Source organism: Oxyura jamaicensis, chromosome 2 (genome assembly GCF_011077185.1).
Source record: "Oxyura jamaicensis isolate SHBP4307 breed ruddy duck chromosome 2, BPBGC_Ojam_1.0, whole genome shotgun sequence".
Lineage (NCBI taxonomy): Eukaryota > Metazoa > Chordata > Aves > Anseriformes > Anatidae > Oxyura > Oxyura jamaicensis.
The window spans coordinates 5,126,977-5,152,965 of record NC_048894.1 but is presented as its reverse complement, the minus strand read 5'-3'; the positions used below and the strand labels follow the sequence as shown (position 1 = coordinate 5,152,965).

General features: G+C 49.7%; 1 protein-coding gene across 3 annotated transcripts in view; it reads left to right on the top strand.

Annotated features, from left to right (window-relative positions):
• Positions 1 to 36: 36 nt before the first annotated feature.
• The window catches only part of LOC118161773 (mitogen-activated protein kinase kinase kinase 3-like), a 72,457-nt gene continuing 46,504 nt past the window's right edge, over positions 37 to 25,989 (top strand). For 2 of the 3 annotated variants that reach the window (XM_035317410.1, XM_035317408.1), the window contains exons 1-2: positions 37 to 179; positions 21,219 to 21,298. In XM_035317410.1, the coding sequence (XP_035173301.1) occupies positions 21,295 to 21,298 (4 nt within the window). In that variant the 5' untranslated portion in view covers positions 37 to 179; positions 21,219 to 21,294. Of the gene's footprint in view, positions 180 to 12,665; positions 12,671 to 21,218; positions 21,299 to 25,989 lie in introns of those variants that run through there. The other variant, XM_035317409.1, reaches the window with a different exon arrangement.

Below are 25,989 nucleotides of genomic sequence, written 5' to 3'. Positions count from 1 at the left end.
CGAGCCGAGCCGAGCCGAGCCGAGCCGAGCCGAGCCGAGCCGAGCCGTGCCGTGCCTTCCCGTACCCAACCCAAGCGAGCCGAGCCTTACCCAACCCAGCCGTGCCGAGCCGAGCCGTGCCAAAGCAGCGCTCCCAGGCGCAGCGCATGGCCCCCCGCGGGTAGCCGCTGTCCGGACGGGTAAGGCTCTCCGCGGGGGACCCGGGGGAGGCTGCAGCCGGGCTTCTTCTCGTTGCCTTTCGGTTTGTTTTCGGCTTTTTCCCCCGCTGGTGCCGCGGGGTTTTGCAGCGGGGGCCGCCTCCGGGGGTCTCAGCGTTGGGGTTTTGTGTCGGGGTCTGGCTCTGGGGTCGCTTTATTTCGAGTTTTTCCCTGCCCCATCCTCCAGCCGTGCAAGGGAGAAGTGTCCCTTCTCCGCTGCACTTCTGGGACATCGGGGGGCCGTGGGTGCTGGGCTCCCCATGGCAATCCCCCCCGGGATTTCCCCTCGCAGCCACCAGACTGGGTTCCCAACGCAGTCCTGGTGTCCCCTTGCTCCAGCCTGGTCGGATTTGGGTCCACGAAACCCTTTCCCCAAGCTGTTGCCCGACACCCGGTGCCCGCCGCGGTTGTCCTACAGCAGCCCTAGAGAGGGCAAAAAGGCAGGATGGGTTTCATCTCGGGGTAAAACACGCTTCTCCCAGAACCCGGGCTGCAAAGCAAGGCTCAGCACAAACACTTCCACCTACCACCCCGGCGGTGAGACCCTTGCGCCATCGGGACTCGAAGCACCCGAGCCTCTGGCCCCCAGCCCCGTCGTCCCCGCGGAGCCGCGGGCGGAGGTGGGAGCCGTGCGCCAGCGCCCGTGGGCGTGCGACTGAAGGCTCGCCAGCTCGCCCAGCGTGGCCAAGCGTATCTCTCACCGGCCCGATGCTACGCAGAAAAAGCCGTCTCCCCCCTCATCTGCTGCTTTTTTTTTCTTCCTCCGATCCAATTCCCGGCTCGTATCCCGGTGGTATTTTTATTTTTTATTTATTTTTTTTGCAAGTAGACCTTGCTCCTGGGTCGGGGCAGGGTTGGCCCCCTGTTGCTAGTGCAAGGACAAAAACCCCTCAGAACGCTTTCTCAAGATGCTGAGGACGGGGAATGTGGCATAGCTGGGTCTTTTTTGGAGATTTGGGGTTTGTACGGAGTTTAGGTGATATTGGGAGTTTCAGGGGTCAAATAAATGTGTTTTGGGATAGCTGTATCTGAGGGTCCAGTTTCCAGACCCTTAGTTGTAATAGAAGGGGTTTGAGGTTTTGGGGCTTTCCCCTGCAGCTGGGCACGGTCGTTGCCTTAGGAAGTCTTCACGGCTTGTAAAAGCTCCTCTGTTGGAGGCAGGATGCGTGGCTGGATGGGCTGCCAGCCTGGTGGGACGCGGGTTTAAAGGCTCTTTTATACGTTCCTTCTCTAAACGGGGTTTGGTACCACGAGTTTTTCCATGGGTCTTAAATCTCCATCAGAAACTCTGCTGTGTCAACGTGTGCCCAGGGGCAAAGCATTTCTGTTTCGGAGGCCCTTACAGCTCATGCAAAGAGAGGTAGTCTGGATTTCCTAATGAGAGCCTGTGTCACGAAGAGATGGAGAACCTGAGAGGTGCAGTCCTCTCCCCATCCCTCCCAAAACACTGCCATCGCTTGGTGATGCTCCGTGGTGTTGGTGTGCAGCTTGGGTGTCAGCTATTTTCTGAGTTTTCCTGTTGGGAAGATCCCAGTAGGGATGGCAGGGAGAGCCCGGTTGTGGCATGGGGCACAGGGACCGGTACGGGTGGCATCGGGGTTCTCATGGATCCCATTGCAGGGCTGCTGATGGAGGCTGGAGGGAAGTGAGTCAGGGTTTGCTGTTAGAAGGGATATCTTTTATTAGACCGCTTGGCCAGCACAGAGCAGCTTTGGAGCGTATGAGTCTGTCCACACGCCTGATGCAGAAGCAGCAAGCCTCAGAGCTGGAGACGAGGAGGGAGCGATTGCTCTGAGCTTGGTTCTTCTAATTGAGGGGATCTGAAAGAAGAGGGGATCTCTGCAAAAGAGAACAGGCTGCTCTGGGAGGTGAGAGATTCATTAGTTCCAGTGGGAAAGAAAAAAAATAATAATTCACATACAGTTCAGCCAGCTCATCTGGACTAAGGAAATATGTTTACTCTCTCTCTACAAACCTCTGGATTTTTACATTTCCTGAGGTCCAACACAGGAGAGCTGTCCCTGGAGGTGGCAGAGCCCTGTGCAGCCCAGCTCCTGCAGCGGGAGCCGAGGCCGGCCGGGGCTGGGGCCGCCAGTGCCCGACGGCGGCAGGAACTTAGTTGGACTCTGTCCTTTCCACTCCCCTCTCCGCACAGAGCTGCGGCCAAGTGTAATGTGCACAGAAATGTGCAGAATGTCAGCTGTGCACCAGGGAGATGGAAAATGCATTATAGAGCCATAAGAAGGGGAATATGGAATTCAGCTTTTTTGTTTTTTTTTGGAGTCCTCAGGCGCTTTTCAGTCTTTTCAGAAGAGCTATAAATGGTCCTCTGATGCTGAACCCGAATCCCCAGACTTTACTTATTTTCCCATTTAAGCTCCAACAAGGTGAAGTGGGCGATCGGGTGTTTTCTGGGAATCCTTCCAGGAAAGCATCCAGGGAGCAGCGTGTCTCTCCCGACCAGCTGGCTGCTTTGGCTGCTCGATTTTTTTTTTTTTCCCCTTTGCTGTTCTCGTGGATCTCCGCATGCCAGCCGGGACCGCGTTTCTTCCAGCTGCCTTTTCCACCTCTGCCAAGCGGGATGCGAGGCGCGGAGATGCCGAGTGCATTGGTGATGAGCGCTGCGGCTAGCCTCTGATGTGTGCTGCTTTTTCCCAAGAGAGCCGAGCCGAGCGCTTTTCCGTCTGGGAAGGGATGTGTGAGCACGTGTGCGTGTGGATGTGCTGGCGTTTCGGGTTGTTTTCCGCCTGCCCCTGCGGTTCTGATCCAGTCTGGCCAAGTCATCTTCCTCTTTGTCACTAAAATCGCTGAAACGCCACTGGGGTCCAACCAAATCCCTGTCCCGTCAGTAACATGAGAACAAAAAACAGATGCCTCGCACTTCAAAGCCGCTGGGAAGCTGTTCCCTGCAGAAGATGGGTTGCACAGGAAGGCAGAGCAAGAGCACTGAGATGCTCTCATGGTGCAAGCAGGCTGGCTGCAGCATCAGGGTGACCCGTGGCGGGGACCTGGGGAGGAATTTGGCCCAAAGCCGGCTCACCCGGGAGAAGCATTTGGTGAGGTGGGGTATAGGAGGTGCACACTCAAGCCCTGTGTCTGCTTGTACTCCCTTCTTCTGGGGACAGGGACGTGGTGCTGGGTGTCATCGTGCGCCAGTCTCAGGTGTCCCCAGAGCATCAGGGGTGCCTCAGAAGGCAACCCTCAGAGGTGGACCTGGATGCCCTGAGGCTTTCAGGGTGACAGGTACCTGTGGCCCCAGAAGATAGGGTGCTGGCTCCAAAACGCATTCTTCAGACACTTTTCCTTTCCCTGGAAAATCCTAGTATAAATGTCAGGGGAGACCAAGTGACTCAGGATTTAATGAGAATCCCTAGTAGGGCCTGCCCTCTGCTGTGATAAAACTCCCGTTGGCTACCTTTTTACCCCAAAATAATTACCATTTCAACCAAAGCTCCCCTCCTTTCACCCTTCCCACTCTGCAAGATGATCGGGGAGGACGAGCCGCCGCCAAACCGAAACCCAGGGTGGAATTTGGCTGGGTGCCGAAGAAATGGCACGGGACAAAGTCCGGGTGGCCTGGGGCCGTGCCTGGCAGCTCGGGCCAGATCCTGGAAGGAGCCGGCCAGTTTGCTGCGTGGGATGCTGTGTAAACAGCCTGTGTGCTCGCAGAAAGGGGGCGGATGGATTGAGCATTCAGGTAGTGATTTAATGCCAAAAAACTTGGAAAAAAATAGCCTTGGCTGGGGGAAAGTGTGGGTGCTGTAGGAGCTTGCTATGGCCTGGAGCTTGCGAGCTAAATAGCAGCTAGTCATCTGATGGATAACTCGGTGATTCAGGGGGGAAAGGCTCTGTCCAGTTGCTTTAGGGAATAATTGGTGGGATTAAAAGCCCTCGTGAAGGAGGTTGGAAGGCTGGAAGTGCTGCTGAGGAGCTTGTGGGGTCTGCAGTGCTTGGAGTGCTCCTGAACTACCAGGACTGTCCTGGAGCAGTGGTGTTTGTCTGGTCCACGTGAAGGTATTTCTAGCTTCTAGAGCCTTCCAAGTGCCTGCAGATTCCTGGAGAACTGCTGGAAGTTTTGCACATGATAATCATTTGCCAGGCATCAGGTGCTGTGTAGAGACGGGCCCTGTGTTGTGCTGTGAGTTCTGCCACTGCCAGACTGGGTGCGGAGGTTTGGAGGCTTTTGGGGGGCATCTGTTGAGGTCTGGCACGCTCCTTGGATGTGGAAGCCTGTCGTGATGACAATGGTTAGTTACTTCTTGCTTTTACACCTTTTACACTACGGCCTTCATGATGTTTGGTTGGTTGTTTTTTCAACTGAGCTGAAGTCAGGCCATCCCAGACCAGTTGTAAACTGGAAATAGCGCGGCGCCTTCTGTGGTAAGAGCCTAAAAAAAAAAAAAAAAAAAGGCAGATATTTACTCTGTTTGCAGCAGGCTCTTTGCACCTGCTGCTCCACAAGGCTGCAGCAGCGATGCCCATGCACAAGCTCTCACCGACAGGTGGATGTCACCTCCGACCCAGGTTGAAGGGCTGGGGCAGCCACCACGTGGGGCTGTGATAAGGAAGGCTTGGCTGGGGAAAATGGCTCGGGGAGAAGGTGTAGGGTGAGGTCTTGTCGCTGTGTGCATGCACAGAAATCCTGTCCTAGATATTCTGTTCCTGTTGGCATCGTGCCTCTTCCTCTCTGCCACTACCCAGGGAGTGCCCTGCGGGGGGACTGTCCCTGTTCTGCATGCTGGGTCAGCGCAGTGCCATCGTGAAGGCTGGCTGATGATGTTATCTGTACGTGGGTGATGCTGATGGGTTGGGTACTCAGCTTGCTGTCTGGAGAAACAGTGTGGTTGACGGGGAAGGGGGTAGCTGATAGGAGGTGTGCGGGTTGGGACAGGGGAGTGACTCCAGTCCAGGAGGCTGCAAGCAGTGGTAAGCTGTGCTTGGAAATGAGAGATGAGAGATTTTGGTTTGCTTTTGCTGAGGTCGATCAGTCACAGAATGCTTTGGTTGGCAGGGACCTCAAAGCCCACCCAGTGCCACCCCCTGCCATGGGCAGGGACCCCTCCCACCAGCCCAGGCTGCCCCCAGCCCCATCCAGCCTGGCCTTGGGCACTGCTGGGGATGGGGCAGCCACAGCTCCTCTGGGCAGCCTGGGACAGGGCCTCACACCCTCTGAGTGAAGAATTTCATCCTTTTAACTAATCTAAACCTACCCTCTTTTAGTTTAAAGCTGTTTCCCTGCATCCTATGACTGCACCCCCTGGCCAAGAGTCCCACCCCAGCTCTCCTGCAGCCCCCTTTAGGCCCTGGCAGGCCGCTGTGAGGTCTCCCCGGAGCCTTCTCCTCTCCAGGCTGAACAACCCCAAATCCCTCAGCCTGGCTCCACAGCAGAGGTGCTCCAGCCTCTGAGCATCCTTGTGGCCTCCTCTGGACTCACCCCAACAGGTCCCTGTCCTTCTGGTGCTGGGGGCCTAGAGCTGAATACAGGGCTCCAGGTGGGGTCTGAATGCACAGGGCTTGTCTTGCTGAACTGATGGAACATCCTTCAGTAAAAACACCAGACTAGGTGAAAACCCTGGAAAGCCTGCCTTTCCCTTCCTAATGCAGGGTGCTCTCACTGCAGCCTTGATGCCTTTTGTTCACCTTTCAGCACAGAAGAGCGGTGCTGATCCCTCTATTGCAGCCCTTTCGCTGGCTTCCAGCTTGAAAAGTGGCTTTTGGGAAACCTGAGCACCCGGTTAATAAACCAGTGGAATGTGTTTGCTGCTCCTTGGTCTTAATCCTTCAGTGCTGGTGTAACAGTCATTAGAGAAATATGCAAAATATGTCAGTTATTTCGATTTGGAGGGAGCTGGTAGCAAATAAGAAATAGACAGAGACTGTAGTGAGCTGTGCTTAACTTATTGCATCATTGGTTTCATTGGAAGGTTCAAGGTCCAGCTCTGAATTGCTGCTGCTTGGGTTAAACCCAGCAGCAGGGTGCCTTCGAGCCGTGTTGTGCGTTGACGGAGCAGTGAGGGCAGGGAAAGCAGCCGCTTTGGTGCTCTTACTGGGTATAGAATCACAGAGTCATTAAGGCTGGAGACCTCCAAGCTCATCTGGTCCAACCATCCCCCTACCACCAATGTCACCACTAAACCCTGTCCCTAAGCACCATGTCCAACCTTTCCTTGAACACCCCCAGGGACGGTGACGCTACCACCTCCCTGGGCAACCCGTCCCAATGCCTGACTGCTCTTTCTGAGAAGAAATGTCTCCTCATTTCCAACCTGAACCTCCCCTGGTGCAACTTGAGGCCATTCCCTCTGGTCCTATCACTGGTTACCTCTATGAAGAGGCCGACCCCCAGCTCCCCACCCCTTCCTTTCAGGTAGCTGTAGGGAGCAATGAGGTCTCCCCTGAGCCTCCTCTTCCCCATACTAAACACCCCCAGTTCCCTCAGCTGCTCCTCACAGGACTTGGTGTGCTTTTCTGGCTTTTCCCTGGAAAACTCTGCACGTGGCTCCTGCCGACCCCCAGCAGCTTCTCCTCAGGTGGTGGCAACCCAGGGAAGCCCTGCTCGTGTCTCCTGGGGCACCTGATGGGGGTTGAGGCTGGGGAGGACCCTTGGGACTGCCTGGATGTAGGACCACACGGTTTTCTGCTAGGACAGCTCACTTGGGCTTTGTTGGCCGGGAGGATCTGGTTCTCCAGTGGGCCTGGGCTGCTGTCCCCATGTTCCCTCTCTCAAAGCGCTCCCGGATGCTGGCTTGAGTCATGGGTGGCCCTGATGGGAGGGCAGCTGTGGTGTTCTCTGCGTACCCTAATGATGGTCTCTGCAGACTGGCTTGGCTTCACCTTGCTTGGCTGAAATTAGCTCTTGAGTGTGAGGGGTTTGAGGAACTGTGCCCACTCTTGCCTATTTTTGTTTGGTGACAAAACACTTTGCTTGCTGGGGCTCTCCCTAAAGCGTTGACCTGTTGAAGCCATGGATGATGCATGTGTCATTCCCTGTGTTACCTGGCTGATGACTCAAGAAAAAGAGAAAACACTTAATCAGCACAATATTTCAGCAGCTTCACGTACAGCACTACCGGTGTGACTAATACCTGCTGCATACCTGCTCGGCTTCAGGCTGGGGTGAGGACGTGTGGTTTTTGCTCACGAGCTGCGTCGCAGGAGATGAGGCCAAACAATTGCCTTTTGGCCCCATTATGGATGGTGCTGAAGATCACAACCATCGCTTGAGGGAGAGCTGGGGACAAGCTCGTTTCATCCTTGGTCTGTGTCCAGTAAATCCAGGAGAAGTTCTGTTTTGGAAAGCCAGCTGGGCTGTCCCAGGGAGATGGTGACATGCTGCGCTTTTGTCCCCAAGCGCCAAGGGGACTTGGAGAAGATGGATCAAGGCCCAGGTCATCGTTACGGAGGAAGCTGATCTTCCTCTCATGGTGTTCATAGCCAGGGAGATGCCCTTCAGCATCGCATTGACACAGGAGGTTCTTGAGCAGTGCTGGCAGTGCGTTGGCTGCAGGAGCTGCCACAAGGTGGTGGAGGTGTGAGGTGGCTGGGGAAGGATGCTTCCAGGGCCCAAGGGTGCATCACCAAACTCTGCTGCCTTTGTGGCAGTGTTCAGGGGTGTCACATCACCAAGGGCTTTGGGTGGTGCTCTTCAGCAGCCTCACTGAACCAGAGAGGATGGTGAGGAAATTCTATTCTTAATAAATACTTGAAAAGATTGCTTTTCCCGTTGTGGTGCTTGGATACATTACCTGTACGTCTGTTGCTCGAGTTTTGAGGTGTCAGTAGACACAATCACGTTCTGCTTAACTGCATGTGGGCATCCTTTTGGCTTGCAGTCCTTGAGAAATGAGAAGAGCAAACAACTTGGTTAGGGGGTGGTGAAGGCATGTCTTATGTGTGTCTTTGGGCAGATGTTCATCGAGTCATGTAGGTGTAGCTGTGGTGTACACTCCCCTGGTTGGAAGGGGTCTGTGGATGAACCATCCTGCAATTCTCACAAGCTTGCCCTGCTGTTGGCTTTTGGGCTGGTGGGCTGCAGGTTTGCCATCTGCCATGGCTTGTGAGAAGATCGTGGAGAAGGCACTCGCCTTCTTCTTGCTGCTCCTTGCCTGCATCTATCTCTCTCTCCCCTCCATTTGAGGTTCAGGATGAGGACCTCAGAAGATCCTGGCTGCTAACTCCTGCTTGTGGCATGTCCTGCAAAGCCTCCTGCGAGGTAGTCGTGCCGCAAAGCTCTATTTTGGGGCTGCTTCTGATGTAATCTGTCAAGAAACGGTCTGCTCTTTGACTTACTGCTGGAAGTGTGGCTGTGGATGGATTACCAGTTGCTTACCTAGCATTACCAAAGCAACGAGTTGTTGCTTTCCATGACTCATGAAAATGCACTGTAGGCTCTCTTAAGAATGGCTGAGATCATTTTTTTGGCCGGGGCCAAGCATCTGGTTTCCTTAGCAAATAGCAGTGGGGGTGGAGGGAGGGGGATTTCCAAACTTGTTTCTTTGTATGTGTGATCTGGGTTTTTGAGCTCGCCTAATAAAATAATTCATTTGAAAAGGGGAGGAAAAAAAAAGGCCTGTAACTTCCACATCTGTTTAGTTTTCGTGGCATGACTTGTTTTGCCTTACAAAGGGGAAAGGTGCTAATAACATGAGAGCTGCACACTGTATTTTTCCTCTCCAGTAAACACAATGGGGTGGCATTTTTCTCCTAAAGTAAATCCTTTGGGGAAAGAAGAAGGAGGTGCAGAGAAATTTAGGCAAACAAAGCCATAATTGCATTGATTAGCCATAATTGCTCAGATACAGGAGTACAGAGAATTCTGTAGTGATGCAGAAGGTTAGAGCATTAGCCAGAAGTGTTTGGTTAACCTGATTTTAATTTTATTTTTAAAATATTTCCTTCATTATTTGTCACCTCTTCAGTTGCTTTCTGGTTTTGGTGACTCAGTTTAAAAGGAGCAGCACTCCCATCCTTGGGAACCGAGTGGTGCAAGACGAGCATCAGCTGGAGGAGACCTGGGACACCAGCAAGTCCCCAGGTGTTTTGCAACCTCTGCATCCAGGCTGCAGCTGCCTCTTAGGTGGAGCAGCTGTACCTTAGCCAAGCTCAAGTCTGCAGGCATCTAAGAGCAGGCAGAGAGAAAAGGAAGGGGAAACCCTCTGCAGCAGAAAGCAGTGGCTCCAATAGGGATTGATGCACAGCGGTGGGTTTAATGCACCTGTGCTCTGCGAGAAGGGTGAGGGTTAGGCTTGTTAAATGCCACAGATGCAGCAATATCAGATGTTAGTAGATGCAGACCAACCTCTTGCATGCTGTGGGTTCCTGCTGGTGAAGCTCCCAGCTGGGGAAGGCACAGCCGTGTCCCCATGCGCTGCAGGAATGGCCTGGAGCCATCCGTGGGCTGCACAGGGGCAGCAAACCTGCCTTGGGAACAGCGGGAACCCAGGAGCGTAATCACCCGGCCGAAAGCCAGGGGTGAGCGGGAACAATGCGACTGAACAGGTTTGTGCTCACTTCCTCGTAATCTCAGAGATGAGATAATAGAGAAACCCAGAAGCGTTTGCCAACCGAGAGCAGTGAGGCTTCCTTTCTCTGTGTGTCCTGCGAAGCAGGAACAGCCGCCTGGTTGCCACCCCTGGCTGCCCAGAAAAAGCAAACCTTCCTTGCTGGGGGCACGGCATGGTCCGGCTGGCATCAGTGCCATGGATGCTGGCTCCAGGCTGCTGCTCAGCACCCAAAGCTGCTCAGAGCGCCCCAGTTTCTCAGATCCTCCGTGTTCTCCTCCTCCTCTTCATTCCTCTACAACTTAGGGAGTTAGCTAGCTTTGGGCAGAGTGGGTGAAGACCACCGGTTTAATCATGAGCACAGTATTTACCCCCTTTTTCCATAACGTATTCAGCGCATGGTGTAGCACACCCCAGATGCAAGCCATCTGGATCCTAATAGTGGTGTTTTTTTTTTTGTTTTGTTTTGTTTTTCCACTCAGAAAAGGAAATAACTATAATGTGCAGTCCTCGTCCACTTGGTGCTTGCAGATACCCAAATGCAGGGATAAAGTTCATTACTTTACCCGGTGATTAGCTGTAGTGCAGCGGTCGCTAGCGCAGTGGGCTGCAGCGCTGCCCCAGGGCTCAGCACCACCACGGTTTGGGCTCCATCAGAGCCAAGGAAGGCTTTTTCAGCAGGATGAGTCCTTATTTACAGACTGGTTATTACCACGCAGTATTTCTGCTGGACAAGACCCACCAGCAGCTGTAAATCTGGTAATGCTGGGGAGCGGAGGATGCCAGCAGATGAGCCGGCACAGCTGGACTCGCAAGGCTTTGCCTTACTTGAGGCTGGGTAAAAGAAGTGGAAGCAAAATTTGGCAAGTTGTTCCACTGTGTTTTATTATTTATTTAAACCGTTGTGCCTTCATATTGCCCTCTACTGTACAGGGCTCTTTCGAGTAAAGAGGCCAGCAGCAGGATACGTCACAGGTCTTTGTAGTTTCTGGACAGGTTTTGCTCTGAAAGCTGGATTTTCTGATCTGTAACCTAAAGATGGGGATGTAGAAGCCTTCCCACCAGATGAAGCCATTCCCCCCAGTCTAAGATTTCCAGAGTATAGCACTGGGGGAAAGAGCCCTCGATCCCATTCCTTCCTCAGAAAGAAATATTCAAATTAAAATTGTGAATTAACCCTTTTGTTTGAGCATTTCAGACTTCGACTTATGCTTCTTTCTTCAACTTAGACATCTGCAAATACTTCTTTTTAACCCAAAATAAGGAAGTGTGGATTCTGATGTAATCATGTGACACCAGGAACCGTCGACTTACAAAAAACACCAAATCCTGTGAGAATTGGCAGTGCTCAGGGTCAGCCCGTGGTCCAGCATGTGAACTGGAAACTGAAGCAGAACCTTCTACTCCCAGCTCCCTTTGTAGTGTTAGGACTCGTGGATGTTGCTTCCCCATCCATTGATGTCTGCCCAGTTGGAAGAAGAGATCTAGATTTGTGTGGCTTTTTCTTTCTTCTCCTTTACATGGTTAAAGTGTTTTTTTTTCCCTGTGTTGTGACATTTGTCGATCAGTAATCGTGGAGCTCTCAGTTGCTCTTTGGATTATGTGAGGGCAGTCTCTTGTGGGAACCTTAACAAATCAGCGCATGTTTTATTTGAACATGCTTTGGAGGTGCTGGAGTAGCACAGCTGCTGGGCCCTTCTCTGTTTGATTGAGCTTCTTTTGCATTTTGAAAATAAGGGAGGGTCTTGCTGCTGCTGGGGGCGTGAACTGCTGCCAATGCAAATTGCAATTGAAGCTGTACAGTTCAAGCTGCATTGGATTCTCCTCTCCCCAAACCCTTTGCTTGGATTGTCCTCTCCCCAGACCCTTTGCTTCTTTGCCTTTCCACTTTTTATTCTTTTCTTTTTTGAGCTGGGTTTCTGACAGTCTGTTGCAGGAGGCTCGACCTGGCTGATTGATGATGGGATGCTTTTGTCTGTTCTCCTGCCAACTTGGGGTTTGCAAAACTAGAGTGCTTCTCCGTGTTGGACAGGGTCAGGCGTGAGTGCTCAGGGAAACACAGGTTCTCCACTAACACAGAAATGCGGTTCTTGCACTGCTTGTGGCTGCGAGGGGAGGAACTGGGGAACTCGCTTGGGTGCCGGAGAGCTCACTGAAGCAGAAAGCCAGGCAAATGCAAGCCCTCCTTTGCCTAACTCTCCTTGGGTAAGTGCTGCTAGCGCGAGTGAAGTCGCAGCAGGAAACGAGGTGTCTTCAGAGGGCAACGCTCTCCCAACATAAGCAGACCAGCACGTTTCTTTACAACGTGGGAGATATTTATTCTGTGACTAAGCATAAAAGTTGAGATGGAAAAGGTCCTATTAGATCATCTCGTCCACCTCCCTGCTGGCGCACAATTTTTCTCCCCGGAGTATATTTGTTAGCAGGCTGTCGGGCAGACAGGAGGAGTTTACCCGGGGTACTATGGAAGAGTAGCTTGCAGCCCATGCAGGTGAGAGATTGGTGCATGTGTGACTCGACTTGCACATGCCCAACTTGCATGCAGCAAGAGGATTTTGTAGTAAATCAGCCAAAAGCCCTGGGCTCAACATTCTTTGCATGCTTGGAGCTTGCAGCATTGCTGGGACTCAGTTTGTGCAGGCGTCAGCTCGTCTTTTTTTAACGTTCTAGGAATAAGCTAATTTTACTTGATACTTGTGATCGAGTAGGTGGTTTGAAAACTAATAATAATAATATGGGGGAAAAAAAAAAGAATCATTTTGGTAAGGAGAGGTCAGCCAGCTAGACATCTGCACAGCTGGCCTGGGCTCTGTTTGCCATGATCTATGACGGCGGCGCGTGAAGGTTCCCGGAGGAGCCATCAGAAAGGTGCAGGTGGAAATGCTATTGCTATGACAAACAGACCAGTGCTGGAGTTTCAGACCAGAGCTTGGGGACCATCAGCACTGTTTCATTTATTACTCCTCAGGACGGGTAACCATAGCACAGCCTCATACATACGTTTTTGTGTTTGTTTTTTCACGCTTCCCGATTTCATTTATGGCCAAGAGCACTTAGCATCTCCCAGGTTGAAATCAGCAAGTGTTGAATGTAAAGGGACGGATTCTGTTCTTACCTAATTCGGGGAAGACTTGGAGTGTGTGCCAAACATAGGGGGCTGGAGAAGAAATTTCATATCAAGGCACGTGCTGAACTGCCTTCCTGTGTTGAGACTGTTGGCTTTAGCGTTTAGGATCACTGCACCGCTTCCAAGGGTGTCTCCTGGTCAACAGTGTTGTGAGATCAATATTTGGGACTAGAAACCAGGTCTGTTATGTGGTGCAGGTGAGCAACCAAGCTTGCTTCACCACCGGTGACGTGGTTCTGCCGGTGTTGGGCCCCTGGGGCTGTGCTTGGGCCCAATGATCTGTATCCTGATGCTGCTGTGCATTTTGTGCAGTTTTCTGCAGGTGTTATGGGACATCTCTTGGCTGAGCAACTGCTCTGCTGAATCAGGAGGAGCTACCCCCTAAATCTGAGGATGGTGGGAGCTGGGTGTTTCACGGTACAGAACATGTCCCTGGCACCGATGGTCTTTCTCTTGGCATCTTGTGTGGAAGTGACAGTATCGTGGATGACGTTTTCCAGGAAAACTTCCAACACTTGTAAATGAGCCCTGAGATGCATTTCGCCTGCCTTCCTCCACCAGACATCTTTGAGGGAAGGGGGGAGTTGGAGCAGGGCACAGCACATGCAGTGAGCAAATCTGCCTTGTTATTATTTGGTTTAGAGAAATCTTGGGCTGAAGATGCAAAAAGCAATTGCAAATGTTGTCTGGACACCACCTCCCCTCATCAATTAGTAGCATTAAACACTCAGCAGGGAGGATTAATTAGAAAACTGAAATCTTTCCGTTGTGACAGCCTTCTGGTTTCCATTGAAATGCAGCTGAAGAGCTGGAAAGGCTTCTGTATTTTGTTTTGATATGCAGGCATATGTTTCTTTCCATCCTGGAAATTAATTCTGTCTGGAACAGGGCCGTGGGAATCAATATGAAGTTGCACTGGGTTTCTCAGAGCTCTCTTCTGAGAGGAGCTGACTGTTTCCCCACTGTGCTTAATAAGTGACCTGGGTTTGGAGCAGCTGAGCAACCTCTGCCTCAACTGTCTTTGAGTCTGGAGGTGTAGTGTGGCTGCCCTGAGCGTCCAGGGTTGGTCCGTGGCCTCTTGAGGGTGACAGGCTTCTCTCTTCTGAAGGTCTTTGTGTCATACTTCCTCCAAGGTACCTGAAGAGGCCCACAGGCGGTGTTGCCCATGACTTCCCGCTGCATGGTACCGGGCTGGAAGCCATAGGAAAGGAAATTACTCATCGCTCTGCCTCCCTTGCAGGCTGTGTCAGTGAGCTGTCATGCCCAGCCTTGGGCAATTCAATACCCTAAGCAAGATCTGCTTTTTTCTCAGTTTCCCCATCTCCTCTTCCTCACCTGGGTTTGGGGAATGAAGGGGGGCAGCACAGCAGTTGTGGGGAGACGTCTCCCTTACGTGACAGCTGTGGGTGGCACGGGTTTGGCAACACGAGGTTGCTTCTCTTTTTGTAGAGCAAAGCCTACAAGGAAATTGGATAGTGAAGAGTCCTGGGCATATATGTGCTCTGTACACACCTGTTAGGTTGCACAAGCATATGGCTGTGTGCTACCCAGTCTGGTTCCTGTGCTGTCGATGGCTCATATTTTGTCATGTTTAGTCACACATGAAGGCGAGCACCCTTGAGCTAATGTGATACTGTAGGTCAAGAGGACAAGGAGAACAAAACCTCTGTGAAAGCTGCCCCACGTGTTTCTGTTTCATAATCCCATCACCACCCCACCGACAGTGCATGCGAACCGGCAGCTTGTGGAGACGGCAGTGTCCCGGGGCTATGCAGGAACGCAGTCCTTTCACCCAAAAACACGGCAGGCATTTTAATCTTCACTTAACACCAAACACTAGCTGAGCTTGGCTTCCCCCTGGTCTAATCTGGATCCAGAATTACACAACAGAACTGGTGTGAGCAAGAAAAGGATCTCGCAAATTCTGGGGTGACTCCTTGGGGGCTGATCCTCAGGTCCTGGTCTCCCCATGTGCCATGGAGCTCGTGCTTCTTGCCAACGGGAAGGGGTAAAATAACCAGGTAGCTGCTGAAAGAGCAGGAAGCAGTCAATAAGTCTGCAGCCTGTGGCTTCGTGGTCGATCAGAAAGTTGTGTTTTGATCGATCGAACCCAGACGGGCCGCAGGGAGGAGGCTGCAGCTCGTTAAGGAGGAAGCTGTGTGGTGGGATGGATGTGAGAGGGACTATCGATCGTGGCCAGCGGAGGGTAAATGGTGGCATAGAAAGGCCGGGAGGACAAATTGTGGGAGATGCAGGATGTCAGCGGGGTGTTGCAAGTGAGAAAAAGTGGGTCAGGTAGCAAGGGGAGAGGGCACAGCAGCTCCAGCGGCCTGATACTGCCACAGGGCCTTGCTGCCCACCTCAGGGATGGATGGGCCTCCCTCCTTCCTGGCCCAAACGTGGTCACTCAGTGTTTTCTGTCCTGTTAGAGCACATTGGACCTGTCAGAAAGTGTAGTTCAGTGCTCTTAGAGGTCGAAGCTGTTGGAGACAGGGTTGTTTCTGGCCTGCCCTTATCTCTGGTTAGCATCAGGTGTCCCAGTCCCTGGTGCAGACACTGGCTCTCAGGCCAGGTTCTCCATTGCATGATGTTGACTTTGCAGCCCTTTGGAGTGGGGCTTCATTCGTGGAGAGATGTTTGTGATGACAGATAGACCGATGCTGCACAGACCCTTTTCTCCCAACTGATTTTGCCAGGAAAAAAAATTGCCCTGAGGCAAACAGTTTTCTGAGGACATATTTCATCTGAAAATTTTAGTATCTCTTCCTTCTTTTCAGCGTTTGCTCCTTCTTCCTCTTCCTCCCCCCAGGGAAAGGACTGGAACCTCACTTTTCCAGATACGCTTTCTTGATAGAATTTATCCCTGAGCTCTGCAGTCGTTTAAGCAGAAACAACAAAAAAGGCCACAAAAAAAAAAAAAAATCTTCTAGAAGAAATTCTGATGCTTCTCTGCTTTGGCTTTTATCTTGTACACACAGAATGTGTTGTGCCTTCACTTAGGGGCACTGCTTCTTGAAATCTAAGAGGGTTTCTGTTGGTGTTGCTTGCATCGGGGTTTCTCTCTGTTTTAGAAGTGTGCAGGTAACTATCCAAGGATGTGTTTTTACCCTGTGTAAGGTGATATGATGCATAACAGTGCTCTCCTCTAATTGCAGACCTTTATCATTATCGGAGGGCTGTGCATTGAAATAACCCTGCCTGGGTTGGCTTTCTGAGAGAAGAACACCCCAGCTTGCAGGAGATGAGGAACCTTCGGACTTGGTCACTGCAGTGCCAGACTTTTAAAATTTGCATCTAGGGCTTGGGGTGTGAACAGGGTAGGGTGTCTGCAGGTTGGTTGGGCTCTGCCAGCTGCTGGAGGAGGCAGTTCCTCTGTAACAAGCAAGAATTCAGCAGGATTGCAGTTCTGTACTGTGCAGACCTTGATGCCAGAAAGCATCCAAATGGCTGCTTCCACGTGTGCTCCCTCGAAATTGACTCTGCTTGAGTTGTCTGTTTTATATATATAAATACATATATGCAAAATACGTTAGCTCTGACCTGTTAGGGCTGTGTTAGCTGTTTTTGCTTATAGAATAGTCCTTTTGAATACTTTTGATTGCTTCCTTGTTTTGTGGTTTTCCAGAAGTTTGCAGTCTCTGTGCAAAATCAAAGCTATTTTATATGCTAGTATAAATTACTGATTATTCCACTGAATTTGGTAAAAAGAATTATTACTGTAAAGCAGAAAGAAAACGAATGGAAAAAAAAAAAAAAAAAACAACCTTACTGGAGCATGTTATCTGCATTATTTCATTTACAAAATCAGTTGCAGGAAGAGGAGGGGTTGGCAGGAGAGATTTTAATATCTCGGTGGCTATTTTAAAGGGCTGTTATGGAAGTTATTAGCCAGCAGCCATGCATGTTTTAAAGCTCATATTCTACATACATCTTGTGCAGGAATCCACAGGATGGTTTGGGAGGTTTTTCTTGAGAGGCAGCTGCTGAGCTTAGCTGCGTTGGTTGGGTCTCTCATGACTACAAGAATCTTCCATCTTGCACGATGGCTCTTAGGCAAGCACAGAATCTCTCTTCTCCCAGCAGCATACACTTGTGCAAAAGATGCTTTATCAGTTTTCAGGTGCTGTGCCAAAAATGGGGAGAGGAAAAGGAAAAAAAGCACAACATCTCAGCTGATGCATGTTCATATCACATTGCTTGTTGGCTTTCATGCAGTGTATTTGCCAGAGCACTGGTTTGCTCCTTACGTGAGCTGTGGGGATGCATGCACGTCACTTCTTGCTTTGCAGCCTGATCAGTGCATGCTCAGCACAGGTTTTTTCTCCTCCTCTTGGCTCATGCAGTTTCTCCACTTGGGAGATAAGCCAGACCTGGCCCAGTTATACACGTTTGCAGAAAGCCCATCCCTAGTGCGTGCTCATAAACATTGGTGCGTGGGCTTAAATGGCTTCCTTTTGAGTGCCCCTGCATCGCGCGTGGTTTGGATAACCTGAGCAGAGCATGCTGTGGGAGTGGGGTCTTACATTTCTCAAGCATCACCAAAATTTAACAATTATTTTGTGTAGCCCTTACATATGGATCCTATTTCCAGGGCAGCTGTATGTGCTTCAGATCAAATGTCCTCTAGTGTCTAGAACAAAGCTTTCAGGATGAGGCTGAGAGAATCTGAGGAAATCTCTATTTCAACCTGCCTTTCTTTGCATTTGAATCCACCGTGATAACCTGCAGGCTGTTTGACTAAGCTATCAGCATGTGTGCGTTTGTATTCTCCCAGTTAAAACAATCTCATTTGCTTTGCTGTTGTTTTTAACACTACCCCAAGCCCTGGCCTCTGAAGCTTTTTGAAAATAACATTTACAATAATATTTTTAACAGTTCCGTAGTATACAAAACTCCAGCGCCCTGGCAGGACTCCCGGAAACTTGCTGAAAGTTAATGTGGTCAACTCTTAAAAAGGAGAGATTTTTTCCGCTTGACTCTTGCTTGTTAAACTCTCTGAGCCCAACATGTTGTTCCCTGCTGCTTGAAAAAACAAGGAAAGTCCCAATTTTAGCAACGCCAGTTTGAGTAGCTTTCCAGCTGAGCCACATTTCAGGGGCAACTGTGGCTTATTATTATTTTTTTTACGGTGGTGTGTCCCTCCCACCTTCAAACCAACGTGTTAAGTGGTGCTCAGGCTGGAATAAGTAGGTGCTGCTTTCCCTGCAAGCCTGGGGAAGAGATGCCACTCGTTTGTGCTGTGGTAGTGATAAAACACAGCCTCCAAAATTGGGATGTCTTATTCAGGATGCTGAGCCTCAGTGGGATAAGACCAGCACTTTTTGGGGTAGGTGATTCTGTAAATCCCATTTCAAATCAGGCAGGTTGCTGGTGACTGCAGCTCTCAGTGCTGGACTGAATTCATCCCTCTTTCCTAACCCCCATCCCAAATCTTTCCTCCCACTGCCTGCCTTCCCATCACTTTTGTGTCTCCTCTCAAACCCAGGACAAAACCACTCTTCTCCATCTTCTCTCCTGCTTTGGTTTCCTCACCCTGGGTGCCCAAAGACCAGAGCCATGTTTAGCTGAGAGGTGTGTTGCTGCTGTCTCTTGAACCCAGCCTTGGTTAATTCTTTCTCACCCAGAAGCAGAGGAGAAGGGGGAAAAAATGGGATTAATCAAAGGGGATTAATTGCAAAGAGCTCTAGTGTGGACACTTTACTCGTGTATCCTTAATGATGTCGAGCCACTTGGGCTGCAGGAATGAATTCAGCTTGGTCAAATCAAAGCTGCTTTTATTCCAGATGAGGATATCTGTCCCGGGGTTTCCTGCAGCTTGAGTAATCTCCAGCAGTTTCCTGAGCAGGTCGGAGCAGAGCAGCCAAAGCCTCTTGCGTGCTCGACACAAACCTGGAATATGAGCCCTGCATTGCCCCAGCGTCCTGGGGAGCTGACGCTTCGCTGATCTCTTGCCCTCCTTGCTTGGTAGGAGGCCTTTGTGCACGGTGAGGTTACCAGGGCAGAAGTTTGTAGGTTCATGGTGGGGATTTACAGGAGGTTTACAGCTGAGGTTGGTTCTGCTGTGGTTGGAGAAGTGGAGTGTGAAGCAGGAGCCCTGTTTCAGGCGGTTTGCATGGTAATCTCCAACACTTGAAGGCTCTGCCTGGGGACTTTGGTGGGGGGAGAAGTGGTTTGCTGCTCCAGCGTGCATTGGAGTAGGAAGAGGATTTTTCCTTTCCCTCCAACCCCCCTGTTTTTTTTTTTTGTTGTTTTTTTTTCAGGAGATAATAAAAAGGCAGAATGTGTACTAGAAGCAGGAATTTGTCCTTCTGTAACAGGAAGCTGCTGGGGTGTATTTTTGGGAAGCCACGGAAATCGCTGGTGTTTGTAGTCCAATTTGAAGGCTGGCTGTCCCGAGGATTTAAGAGATGTGCTAAAACAGAAATCCTTTTTTTCCTGTGTATTTGTTAAGAATTCCTGCACTGCAGACAGTCGGGCAGAGGGGGCTCGGGCTACGAGGGCAGAGATGATGGAGAAGAGTCCCCTGTTTTTCCCAGGTTTGCTTGCGTGGCTCCTGTAGGTGCACGCTTTTGTGACTGGGTGCAGATTGCAAAGGCCTGAAAGGTCTCCAAAAAGCCATTAGAAAAATCTGACAAAGTTAACCTGGGCTAGCTCAGGAATTCAGGGTTAAATCCAGGCTATCTGCATGTGACCCTTGGAGCAAACTCTGCACGCAGCTTAATTACTGGAAGTCCTGCATCAATTCTGAAAGCAAAAGCAGGGAAGGTTTGAGCCGTTTCCTGTTCTTGCTGTAATCAGCTGGAGCTTTTGAACAGGTTTTTCATGGATTTTTTGCACAGACTGACCAATATCATCTTGAGATGGGATTTTAAACCTTCCTGAGCCTGTTAGTTACGTCCTTGCCTTCTCCTTTGTCTTGAAAAAGGACAGAGCGGAGTCCCCCATGGCCGTGAGCTCAGGGTAAATGGTGCTGTCCCGAGAGGAAGCTGCAGCAGCAGAAGGAACAACACGCTCCGTGGCACTCGTACTTCTCCGCCTTCGCTGCTTTCTTATCGACTTCCCTTCCTGCTTGTCTCTCTCAAAATAGGCTGGATAAATATCCTCCTGCTTGCCAGCACCGAGGCACCGGAGTTGCAGAATATCATTTTTAATCCGCGCTTGCAACCGTTCCCGTTTCACTTCAGATTTGTTACTGCTTTAAAATCGATTTGGCTGAGCCTGGGGGTGCCCACAGTGCCTTCCTCTACTGCTCCTGCACAATACGGGGTACGTAGTGCTGCAGAGTTCATGGCCACGTCCTGGCACACACAGATCTCGGTGGCTTTGGGGCAATATTTCCCATAGAGACTGCGGGACAGGGATGTCTTCCTCTCTCTGTGCAAGCCTGATGAGGTATGTGAGATGCCTCTGCATTGAGTCATGCTATCACACAAGTTTATGGCCAAGAAATCCGCGGGCTTATCAGCAAGCTGAAGTGGATTTGTCTTTGCTGGCTGCTTCTGTTGCGCCGCTGAGTCCTTTTGTAGGCAAGCTACGCCTTCGTTCTGTCTAAAATGAGTTTTTTTTTTGTAGTGGTGTAAGTGTGAGCAGAACTGACTCCAGCAGGCTCTGGTTTACACTCAAAGTTTGCGGTGAGCAAAGAAACGTTTTGGTGGGCACAGAGCATCAGCTAAATGCAGCACATGGGGTAAACCGAGCCCCTGCATGGGCTTTGGGTAAATGAAGAGAGAACCAGGAGTAGGTTGGGGCTACAGTGCTCTACGAGCACTTTGGAAACTACCTACCGTGAGGGATGTATGGCTCACATGGTGATGCTGAGAGCTGCCCAGACTCATGTTTTTTTTCCCATGAGGTCAGAGAGAGGCTGATGCAGTCTTTGGGAACCTTGGCTGGAATTGGGAAGACCTAAATTTAGGTCTCTGCTTTGGTACAGGCTGCCTCTAGGAGCAACTTCCCATGTCCTGCCGTCGGTTTGTTTCCCAAGGGAGTGTTATCTCACAGGGATGCTGCGAAATGTAACATGTCGAAGCTGGCATTGCGTTTGGGTTGCATTAAATCATGTAAAAATACATCAAAGATTCAGTCCATGAAGGATGGCGTCCCCTTAACAAAGGAGACTCGTGGCAGAAGTCTAATCTGGTTACTCCAAGATGAATTTTTATTTACTTTTTTAAAAAGTACAAGTTGGTAGTGTATAGAGCACATACAAAACCTTTGGGGTGCACAGGGGAGGGTGGACTGCGGGCCTCAATTCCTCACTAAGTGGACGTCCCCTCGCCTCCAGCCCAAGCAGTGGCTGGGAGGTGCTTCATGAAGGGTGGTCCTGTTCGGTCTCTGTCCCAGCTGCCACATCAAAATTAATCCTAAACTCTCTGTGTGTGTTTGTTATTACAGGGTGGATGCTTGCAAGTGGAGGATAAGGTACAAGTGCCTGGGATCGGTGGAATGGAGGCCTGATGCAGATGGAAAGATGGGTAAGGACTGCATTGCCCTCAAGCAATTAATTCTCTGCAGCCTACTAATTTTGATTGGGGTTACCAAGCATGACAGTGGAGCAGCAGACCTTGCCAAGACTGCCTGGCTGAATATTAATGTTTTCTAACTTTTTTTGCCTTACAGTGGTGCCAAAAACTGGACAAACTCTCTTTTTACCACCAGTGTGTTCTGGTGGGTCATGTTCTAGGTGGATCCCCTTCCCAAATCCTGCCTGTACTTCAGGACAGGGCATCTTTACTCCCTGTATTTCCTTTCCTAAGGAAGCTTCATTTTCAAACAGAGCTTTGGGATATTGCTTTTCTAGTTGGTGACCTGGGTTTACTCGTACCGTCACCTTCTTTTGCAGGAATAAAGGAGGAAGTCACGTATCAGATGCCCTGTGGTGCTGAGGGAATTTTTTTTTAATTAAACTTGGAGGATATTTATAGCTCTGGAGGTACACAGTGATTGTTTGATCCAATCACTGCGCTAAAGGAAATTTGTTATGACAGAAATTGGTACCATTTGGAAGTGCTGGACTGTTTCTGTGGGTAATCAGCTCAGTGGCATTGCCTCACATCAGCAGATAATAAGTGTGAGTGCCCCAGCTCCTTCAGCTTCTCGTGCTGTTGGCCAGCAAATTAATCTCTTGCAGAATCATACCTTGCTTGCAGGAAAATGTCCCTGCTTTGCTAATGTGCTTGTAACCTGTCACACAGGTGGGACACTGCTGCAGGGGTTGTCTGGTGTCTCCCCATCGCAGTCCTCAAGGAATTAAGCATGCTGAATGGCCTTTGAAGGAGACACTTGCCTTACTGAGAGCTGTGTGCTGCTAGGTTTGGGGTTCAACTAGGATTTGGTGCATTTAGGAGCAAGACAAAGCTCTTTGCAGAATGAATGTTGCCCTCAAAACCACTTCCAGAGTGGTCTGTAAGACATTTTGCCAGCCAGTAGCAGTTCTAGCAACTGTAGAGATTTCCGCTCATTTTCTTTAGTTTTGCTGAGAAGAGAAAGCTCAGCAGGTTGAAGAACAAGGGCAGGTTCTGTCCTGCCTAAGTGTTAGTGTGTGATTAACATATTGAGCTTGGCTTGTCCTCTTTGGATTGTCCACTAGAAGGTTGAGTTTGGATTGTCCACTAAAAGGCAAGTTACAGAGAAGCCTAAATGCATCTCCTGAAGTGGTTTCCTGCCCTGGTTACCCAAGAAAGGAGAAAGCAAAAATCTCAGAGGAATCTTGACTGTAGCTGAGCTCTTTACTCTTACATTTGTGGTATTTACACAAGTTCATCCAGAACTTCTCAGGATTGATGGAAATGGTGGGGAAAAATAAAAAGGGGTGGGGGGGAAAATGCCAGTAAATTGTGATTGTCTCTCCAGACCTAATAGAAGAGTGGTGAAGAATTTGGTAGTGGTTTGAATTTTAAAAAATAGAAAATGCAAAGCCATTGCCATGCCTTAACTGCTTGTCTGCCCTTATGGAGAAAGGAGAATAGGAGAAGAGCAGTGTTTACCCCATCCTGGCTTTCTCTCTCTTTTTTTTTTTTTTTTTCCTCTCTATTAACTGGAAGAGATTTTGAGGCCAAAAAAAAAAAAAGCTAAGTAAAGAAAAAAAAAAAGAAGGGCAGAGAAAGTTCATACCTGGTTCTTCAGTATAAAAAATGACAAATTTCACTTGGAAAACCCCCGTTGTTTTTTTTTAGAGAAATTGTCACTTTGAAGATGAGAGCTACTCTTATTCACTGCATTTTTTTTTAAAGGAGGGAAGTTCAGCCTTGCTCTGAGGACTGGTAGGGAGTGAGTTGCTGGCTCCAGTCCAGTTTTCAGCAAAGAGTCAATTTGGTGACTTTTATGGAGCCCGCGGTTGATGTGGACTGCTTGATCTTCCTCCGGACTGTCAGCTGTAAATGTACCACGTGTAAATGTATCACCACGTCATTGCCATTGCAGGGACTGCCTAGACATGCCAGGCTGCCTTCAGAAGGGATCATGGTGTGGTCCTGAGCCTGGTCCCTGCCTTGACTGCTGGGGCAAGAGGGGTGAACCGTTGTGTCTCCTGATCAGTGTGACTGAGTGCTATTTGATAGTCAAATGATGACTGCAACTGCTTTGAAAATTCGGCTGAATTTTGAGGGTTTATTAGTTTCACACACACCACTTCACATGCATTCTGGTTTCCGCTCTGTGTTGGGGAAGGGGAGCATTTTCAAGGGGAGAGCAGAGAATTTGCAGTCATTTAATTGATTCCATTCTGGTAAGCCACAGAGGAGGTAAGCTGATAGGATCTCTGAAGGTCTCCTCCAGGTCTGCCTTTCTTCGTAGGATCCTCTTCACACTCAGCTCGGTGTCCCAGAGTTCAGTATAGCACTGTTCAATCCTCGACGTGCTCTAGGGAAGCTGTATGACCTTGTACAGAGACCTCGAGGTGGGAAGTGGCATCTTCTGGCATCTCCATGTGCACCTCTGACACAGCAGCCAGGCTGCATCATGGGGTGCAGCGGTGCTTGGACGAGCCCAGCGCTGCAGATCGGACCAGGACAGCACGGCAGCTTGGGGCCAGGCTCAGCAGAGCTCCTTGGCACTGGGTTTTCTTTCATGGTGCAGATACGGCTATGACCACGTCACTTGACATTTGTATCCATTCTCTTAATGCTGGCTGTGAAGGACCTGGGAGGTCTTGCTGCAGGATATGGCTCAGTTCCTGAGGGAAGTGGAACTGGGTACAGCATAGGAGCTTAGGACAGAATTATTCTGGTTTTGCTTCATGTTTTGGTCTTGGAGCAACCACTTGGGCTTCTGTTCAGCATTGCCCTGGGGCACTTTACTCTGAATGTGTAACCAGTGTATTTGTACTGAAGCATTTGACCTTCTTTGTGCAGAAAAGGAAGGTGGTGAGAACATTAGGGTAGTTTATAGGTGAAAATGGCTTTAGAAGGAGATAGTAATTTCTGCAGGGAGATACATGGCCGCACTGTAGGTGTTCAGTCACAGCTTCACAAGCTGTCCACGTGTTTCACCATGTGAGTGCATCATGTCTAGGTCTGGAGATGAAATGGGGTATGAAGACTGAGCAAGGGCCCAAGATAAACATCTTTGTGAAACTGACCCCCTGACATACCTCACTGGACACTGACCGATCATCCAAGACTATCCTGAAGTGGCTGGCTGCTGTCAGCTAGGATACTGCAATCACAGAATCATCTAGGTTGGAAGAGACCTCCAAGATCACCCAGTCCAACCTCTGACCTAACACAGTCCATTTCCATCTGCTGCCCCTCCAAGAGGGTCCATAACCTTCCTGTAATTTAATCAAAATGTAGCTGAGCACAAGTGAGTGCATGTGACACTTCCAAAGCTGTCTGTGTAATGCAACCCAGTGAGAGGACCATGGTTGATGGCACTTAACCACTGTGTTTAAACGTGACATCATGGTAAAAATAACATTAAAAAGTTGTGGAAGTTGGTATACGAGGCACCGGCACATTCATTACCCAACTTTTTTCTTTTTGTTTAAAAGTGATTTGAGTATTCTTGACTCCAGTTGTGGTATGGTGTGTGTTTCTGACAATAAAAACAGTGGGAACTCTTATGTGTGAGTCAAAGTTTAGGTCTTCAGTACTTTTCTGGAGAAAGTGTAAGTTTTGTTTCAGCAGCAAGGTAATCTGAAGTGTGAGGGATGGGAGAATAATGCTTTTTTACAGTCTTGCCTTGACAGAGTGGTTTTTTTGGAGAACAAGACTGCAGGCTGGGCTGGCAAAAGGCAAGGCAGCTCGCAGAAGGGGGAGGTGGCCACTTCGCACGGTCCTGGTCTGTCCATTTAACTCCAGTTTTGTGTTCTTCTGGGGCTGTTGAGACACTCAGGGAAAACACCATCTCTTCACACAGAGACATTAATTTCTTTCAGCTCTCCCGTGCTCTGTGTTCCTCATCCCTCAATTGAAGGCAATGCCTGTGCACTTCACCTGTTCTTTGTATGCTGAGAGCTATAAAAATAAAAAAACAGGTTAAATTGCAGCAGTGTGCCTTACTGTTAGGCACATCAGGCTTTCTAGCTAAGTTTTTTTTTATTATTATTATTATTTTATTTTCAAGGTGTATCTGACTTAAGCTCCTTCTCCCTTTCCTGTCATCATTGCACCCAGGGCTCCTGTTTTGGGTCACACCAGGCACTTGGGGCACCTGGGAGTGCAGGATCAGACCTGAACTGCTGTATTTGGGACTCTGCAGCTATTGCTACAGCAACAGATGAAGAGTTCACGGTTTCTGGGCTGTGACTTTGAGCATTGGAAGTAGCTGAGTTGGGAGGGAGAAAGAGGTCTTTATGAGCCTGCAAATAACCTTCAAAGGTATCGGAGGCAGTCAGGGGAAATAACTTGCCAGCTACATTTCTCACTGTGTAAACATTTTTCTCCTTTCAAGTGTGCTCAAGAGAGGTGCAGGTTGTGGGGAGAGGTAATATCTTTTATTAGACCAAACTGATAGAGGTGGAAAAAAACAGGCTGCCTTTTACATACATAAACCCTTCTTCAGAAGCAGCAGATTTTAAGCAAAGCTGGAAAAGAGGCTGGAAAAATTGCCCCAAGTTTAGTTTAATTTATGTTAATCCATTAAAGAAAAAGGTAACTAGTGTCTGTGGAGCAGAAGGGAGGGTTGGCAAAAAAAAAAAAAAAAAAAATCTATGAAAGGTGGTTGT